This window comes from Hippocampus comes, unplaced genomic scaffold, assembly GCF_001891065.2.
Source record: "Hippocampus comes isolate QL1 unplaced genomic scaffold, H_comes_QL1_v1.1 scaffold378, whole genome shotgun sequence".
NCBI lineage: Eukaryota > Metazoa > Chordata > Actinopteri > Syngnathiformes > Syngnathidae > Hippocampus > Hippocampus comes.
Window position 1 is genome coordinate 666,930 of NW_017806061.1, and position 6,339 is coordinate 673,268.

General features: G+C 61.8%; 2 protein-coding genes across 2 annotated transcripts in view; both read left to right on the plus strand.

Moving 5' to 3' along the window:
* Nucleotides 1-2,259, plus strand: part of LOC109529772 (katanin p80 (WD repeat containing) subunit B 1) — a 28,599-nt gene extending 26,340 nt beyond the window's left edge. Inside the window, 6 exon segments of the mRNA XM_019893204.1 lie at nt 3-88; nt 156-296; nt 1,226-1,302; nt 1,385-1,459; nt 1,551-1,667; nt 1,749-2,259. Of these exon segments, the coding sequence (XP_019748763.1) occupies nt 3-88; nt 156-296; nt 1,226-1,302; nt 1,385-1,459; nt 1,551-1,667; nt 1,749-1,890 (638 nt within the window). The 3' untranslated portion in view covers nt 1,891-2,259.
* A 640-nt stretch (nt 2,260-2,899) lies between these two features.
* Nucleotides 2,900-6,339, plus strand: part of cog8 (component of oligomeric golgi complex 8) — a 5,826-nt gene continuing 2,386 nt past the window's right edge. The window contains 4 exon segments of the mRNA XM_019893264.1: nt 2,900-3,280; nt 4,043-4,250; nt 5,606-5,965; nt 6,187-6,338. Of these exon segments, the coding sequence (XP_019748823.1) occupies nt 2,952-3,280; nt 4,043-4,250; nt 5,606-5,965; nt 6,187-6,338 (1,049 nt within the window). The 5' untranslated portion in view covers nt 2,900-2,951.

Genomic DNA, 6,339 nt, shown 5'->3' on the forward strand with positions numbered 1-6,339 from the left:
CGCCGGCGAGCCGCCCCCCCCGCCGCCCCAAATCTTCCCGGTCGACAGGAACGAGCCCACCGGCCTGGACTTGGCCCGCTTCCTGTCGGTGAGGCTCCCGTCTCGGCGCTTCTCTTCGGGCGGTCCGGCCTGCAGCCGTTGCCTTTTGCCCGCAGGGCCGCCGCGGCGGAGTCCTGAGCGAGGACGACGTTTTGACGCACATCCAAAACGGCCACGCCACCATGCGCGTCATGCTCAGCAACCGACGCAAGAACCTGCAAACGGTCAGGGACGCGTGGGCCCGCCACGGCATCAAGGTCAGACGCCAAAAAGCGGCCGGCCCGTCCGTCAAAGATCGATCGACGCGCGTTTCCCCCCTTCCGACGGCACGTACTGTCGGAAGGGGGGGGGAACCGACCCGTGAGTTTTGTGCGCTACATGTTTGAGCGATGTTACGGCGGCAGAGGATCCAAAAGCGAACGAGAGGGGGCGAGGATAGACGCTTGGTCGAGCGGAAAAAGACCGACGAAAACAATTGAGTCTGCGCAAAAGTGGCCTAATGACAAGCGTGCGCACTGGCGACCGCCTCGCTCGCACTCCTCATGCGTCGGTCATCTCATCTGGCGCCCGCTCGGCAGATCGGCGGCGCTCTTGTACGCGGGACGTGATTGTGTGGGAGCCCGGCCTGACCATGAAAGCAAAGAGAGACAGAAAGTCCCCCCCCCCCTCCAAAATAAAAGCGCAGAAGGAAGAGGCACAGCGCAGCGCAGCCAAAACCTGTTTTTCCTTCACGTTTGTCATCGTCTCGCCACGCCCCCATCGCACTGGACAAAGACGTTTCCCGCACGCCAATGCGGTCGCGTCTTTCACGGCCTCCATTCTGTCATCGGAGAGCGACTCCGAACGTTGCGTGAAGCTCAACGGACGTTCGATGCAAGTTCAAATGAGTGCCAAAGATCGCATCTTCCATTTGCCAGCAGTTGGCGATGGCGATCCATCTTGGATGTTGGTGACAAGAACAGGACGCCGCCGTTCTTTTCCAATTTAGAGCAAATTCATCACAGCGTGAAGCGAGTCAGGGATCCCGCCCTTCATTCTCGGTTGCGTGGAAATTCCAACTCGACACAAATACTGGGGTTTTCTTTTGTATTTGGGGGTGGGGGGGGTGGTCTTCAGGATTGCTCAATTCTGTTTGTGAGACTTCCATTTGTGCGGGTTGCCAAATAATGTCCGACGGTGTCCGCAGAGCGCCCTGGACGCCGCCGTGGCCATGAACGACCTCTCCATCGTCGTGGACGTCGTCAACATCATCAATATGCAGCCGTAAATCTCACGCACGCCCACGCGCCGCGCGCGCCGTCCCATCCGCTCCGCAATATGCACGCGCATGCCTTTGTGCATTCAGGTCGCTCTGGACTCTGGACGTGTGCGCAACCAGTCTTCCTCATATCGACACGCTGCTGCAGAGTAAATACGAAAGGTCAGTTGCGCCGCGTGTTCGTCTTCTCCGAATGTTTGCGCGACGTGCCCGCTCGCGTCCCCGCGCACACGCGTTGCTTTGCCGCTGTCAGTTACATGCAGTGCGGCTGCGCATCCCTGAAGATCATCATGAAATATTTCTGGCCGCTCATCTGGGAAACGCTGCGGGCGGGGCCGTCGGTGGGCGTGGACGTCACGCGGGAGGAACGGTGAGTGGGCGCGCGACGACGCCCGGCCCGCCTCGCCTCCCCGGCGGCCGGCCGTCGTGACCGAGAGCTCTGACCTTTCAGGCAGCAGAAGTGCCGCGTGTGCCACAAGCATCTGCAGAACATCAACAACGCGGTGAAGAGCAAAGCCGCGCAGGCGGGGCGGCACGGCTCCGCCTTCGGGGAACTCCGGATGCTCATGGCGCAGCTCGACCAGCACCTGTGAACGCCCGCCGGACAAATTCGGGTCCCGCTCACGTCGGAATTTGGGGCGTCGTTCCCAAAACGTCCACTGAAAACGGGCGACCGCCCGACAAATCGACGGGAGCCGCCTCGGTGAGCCCGTGCGGAAATCAGGAAATGAGCGCTGCGTCCGGATCCCCCCGATTGGCGACGACTGCCGACGAATCGCCTTTGCGGTCGTCCAACGGAGAGCCGGAGGCGGGCTCTTTGACGGCACGGTGCGTGCGGTGGCCGCTTTCGTCAAAACGCCGATTCCCGATGTCATCGTTGCGCTGCGATGATGTCGGCCGGCCGCATACTTTGAAACGCTTACATTTTGAAAACAAAACCAATAAAAATGCTCTTGACTAGGCGACTTGGCTCGTTCCTTTTCCGTTCGAAACGGTACCGACGAGATCATCTCCTTCCCGTCTGCTCCCTCCCGTGCACATTTTCTTCCGCGCCGTTCCGGTCGGGTGACGAAAGGTAAAGGTGACTTCCATCCGATGGGAATCCCGCGGGGAAAAAAACCGTCAGCCTGGACTTTAGACGGGCAGAGCGCTTTGCCACGTCGTGCCTTTGATTGGAGATTTGCATGATCCGAAGGGCTTTCTTCTCGCGCGCGGGGGTCGCGGGCCACACCCTGAACTCGTCGCCGGCCGGCCGATCATCGCGGGGCACGCGCGCACAGACGGACAACCTTTCTCGCTCACAATCGCGCCTCAGGACTCAGTCTGGACAGAAATGTGAGTTTTCAAATGTCATTCATTTGAAATGGCCACCGTTCAATGAAATAATATGCGGGGGAAAAACACGTTCTCTCGCGTCGACGTCCGTTTGTTTGAACCCCGCCCGAGCGCTGAGCCGCCGCCGCCGCCGCCGCCGCCGCCGCTTGGTGATCCGCGCCCGGCAGTTCCTTTGGAGGTCGCCCGGTGGCGATGAAGAGCGCGCCTGTACTCGGGCCGAGTACAGGCGGAGAAGGAGGAGGAAGAAGAAGAAGAAAAGACGCGGAAGCGGAAGCGGAAAGACGCCTCGCGTAGTTGGTTCGCCGGAGCGTTTTCGGCCATGGCGACGGCGGACGTGGAGGACGAGAGCAATTTGGCGTCGGTCTTCCAGGACTGCTTCCCGGACGGCTGGAGGGACCGAGCGGACCTGGCGGCCTACTTGGCGGAACTCAGTTCGTTGGGCGTGGAGCAGCTGGGCCGCGAGCGGGAGCGGCTGGCGGACGAGCGAGCCGCCATCCTGGAGCAGACCCGACGCCTGGCCTTCGCCAATTACCACACTTTCATTCGCACCGCCGACTGCACCGAGCGCATCTACCGAGACTTCGGCCGCGTGGAGGCCGCCGTGTCGCGGCTTCTCGACAAGCTGCCCGAGTTCGGACAGCGATGCCGGTGCGCGTCCACCAACACGCCCTCGCACTCGCCCCGCGCCCGCGACGTCTGACGCTTGACCGACCGAGAATGTTCCATTTGACGCAAACAGTTTTGGGGGGTTTTCCCTCGCTCTCGCCGTCTGAAACGGACGGCGCGGGTATTTTGACGGCGTCGGCCGTTCGTACCGCAAAGGCCTTCCAACCGATTGATCAAGTCGTTTGAACGACCGCATCGGTAGATTTGTTCCAACGGATGAGGAAAGTCCTTCCAACTGTTTGCTCGAGTCCTTCCAAAATGTGCCCAAGTCGTTTGAACGTACTGTAGAGAGGGCTCCGTCCTTTTCGCAGTTACCCACAATGCACTACCTGGGGGTTGTTCTAAACAAGCCGTGCACGAATAAAAAGACGACTTCGTGTATGGCTTGTTTAGAACAGCCCTCCAATATGGCCGCCGGTAGTGCATTGTGGGTAATTCCCCTCTATTGGTCCAACCTAGGCGGAATCAACGCAAATGGACTTTCTGCTTGGCTGGGCGGCATCCGTCAGAAAATGGGCACAAATCCCAATGATTGTTTTCCAGAGTCCAAGTGGACGTGCGCAAATCCAGTCGTTTGAACGGGAACACCAAGGTCAGCTTTGTGTCTGCACGCTGACCAAATTCGGACGGTATTTTCTGTCGAGGGGCCGAAATGTCGGTCCGTGCGTTTGTCGAGGCGCGCGACGCGCTCTCAGATGGCGTGGGGCGCTGACGGCGGTTCCTTGTGCGCTCGCTTGCCTTCAGGAGCTTCGCAAAGGAGGCCGAGCGGATGTCGGCGAGCCGCCGCATGAACACGCTCACGTTGAACCGCCACACGGAGATCTTGGAGATCCTGGAGATCCCGCAGCTGATGGACACGTGCGTGCGCAACGCTTACTACGACCAAGCGCTGGAGCTGGCCGCGTACGTCCGCCGGCTGGACAAGAAACACGGCGCCCTTCCCGTCGTGCAGGTGACGCCGCGGCCGCTCGCTCGCGATGGGCTCGCGGGGCTCCGTTTTCACCCGTCTGTGCTTTTTGTCACTTTTCGGCGATAGCGAATAGCCGACCGATCAAAAAGTCGACGCGCTCTGCTTTTTCCAATCCTTTATATGGATGGCACCACATTATTGATTGATTGATTGATTGATTTTTGCGCCCAACAGCCCCACTTCACCAACTCGGCACGCGGTGCGCTTTGCCTTCCCCACTTCAATCTCAAGAGGGAGATGATGATTTTTCCTCTTTCCCCCACGGGCGTACGGGCCCAGGGTGTCTTTGCCAAGTGAGTTGCCTGCGCTTGACCACATGAGGGGAAAAAGAGGCGCGCAGAGCCCTTTCTCCGATCGTCAAGATACGAAGGGGAAATCGTAATCGGCCGCCATGTCGTTCTCGCACGTCCTGCGAGACCGCGCGGCGGCGGCCGCGCCGGCCCATCCGCCGGCCGACTGAAAAAGCAGCCGCCGACGGGGACGTTGCCGGGGGCCGGAGGGCGGCGACCGCCGGGGCCGTCGTTTTGACGCTCGTCCCGCTTTGGCGCGGTCTTAAGACTCTCTTCGCTTGCCGTTCGGCGCGACCGCCAAAACAAACGCACGTGGGCATCGGTCATCCACATGAGGGGAAAAAGAGGGCGCGCAGAGCTGTTTCTCCGATCGTCAAGATACGAAGGGCCGGAGGGCGGCGACCGCCAAAACAAACGCACGTGGGCATCGGTCACGCCGCGTCCGGAGCTCGACGTCGTGTTTGCAAATAAGCGCGCGCGCGCTTGTGGCTCGAGTCCGCCCAGAGCGGAGCAAAGGTCTTCGCGCGTGAGAATACGGCCGTTGAAGAGGCTTCGTGTTGACGGATCACGCGCACGTTTCATTCCTGATGGATTCGTTTGCAAATCAGCGCGCGCGCTTGCGGCTTGAGTCCGCCCAGAGCGGAGCAAAGGTCGTCGCGCGTGAGAATACGGCCGATGAAGAGGCTTCGTGGTGACGGATCACGCGCACGTTTCATTCCTGATGGATTTACAAATGGCAATCGCCTGGCGCATTTGCGACCGTTGTCGCGGATCCCTTGAACGCGTCTTGTGGATTGAAGTGCGCATTTGTAAACGCTCGACCGGACCGCGCGAGCGGATTGCGCGCCGCGCGGCCTGCAAGTAGCCTCGGAGAAGAGAAGAGCGGCTCACGACGACCGGGAAGCTCGCGTCGGCAACGGTGGAAACGGCGAAACGTGCTCATCGGCCTGTGCCAAGTCGCGACATGTGGATTCACGTTCCAACGCCGCCTAACCGTCGCCGTTGTGTCGTGTGTGTGCGTGCGTGTGCCTGCGTGTCCCGTCTCAGGGCCTGGTGAGCGAGGTGGCGGAGAGCGCTCAGCTGATGCTGCTTCACCTCCTGCAGCAGCTGCGGAGCGACGGGCAGCTGTCGTCGTGCCTGCGCGCGGTGGGCTACCTGCGGCGCATGGACGCCTTGGACGAGGGCGAGCTGCGCGTCAAGTTCCTGCAGGCGCGCGGCGCCTGGCTGCGCGCGGCGCTCGACGCCGTGCCCGACGCCGACCCGTACGCGCACGTCAGCAAGAGCGCCGAGACGTGCCGCGTGCACCTCTTTGACATCATCACGCAATACCGCGCCATCTTCTCCGAGCGCCGCGCCGCCTCGGCGCCGCAGCGGGCCGACGTCCTCCACGGCTGGGTGCTCGCCAAGGTGCCGTCCGCCGATGTTTTGCCCGCGTCTGCCCGCCGTGCAAAAAAAAAGAAAGAAAAAAAGCCCTCTCCCACTTCGATCGGCTCGTCGGCGTCGGCGCCGAGAGAAGATGCGCAATCGTCGCTCGGTCGTCGCGCCGAGCCGGCGGACTCCCGATTTGACCGCGTGGCCCCGCTCCCGCGCGCAAAGCGACTGACGCGCCTTTTTGCCCGTGCCCGCAGGTGTGCGAGTTGGCGGAGGCGCTGGAGCGCGACCTGCGGCGCGGCGCGGGCGCCCGACTGGACTCGCTGGCGGCCCAGTGCATGTACCTCGGCCTGTCCTTCAGCCGGGTGGGCGCCGACTTCCGCGGGCGGCTGGCGGTCGTCCTGGCGCGG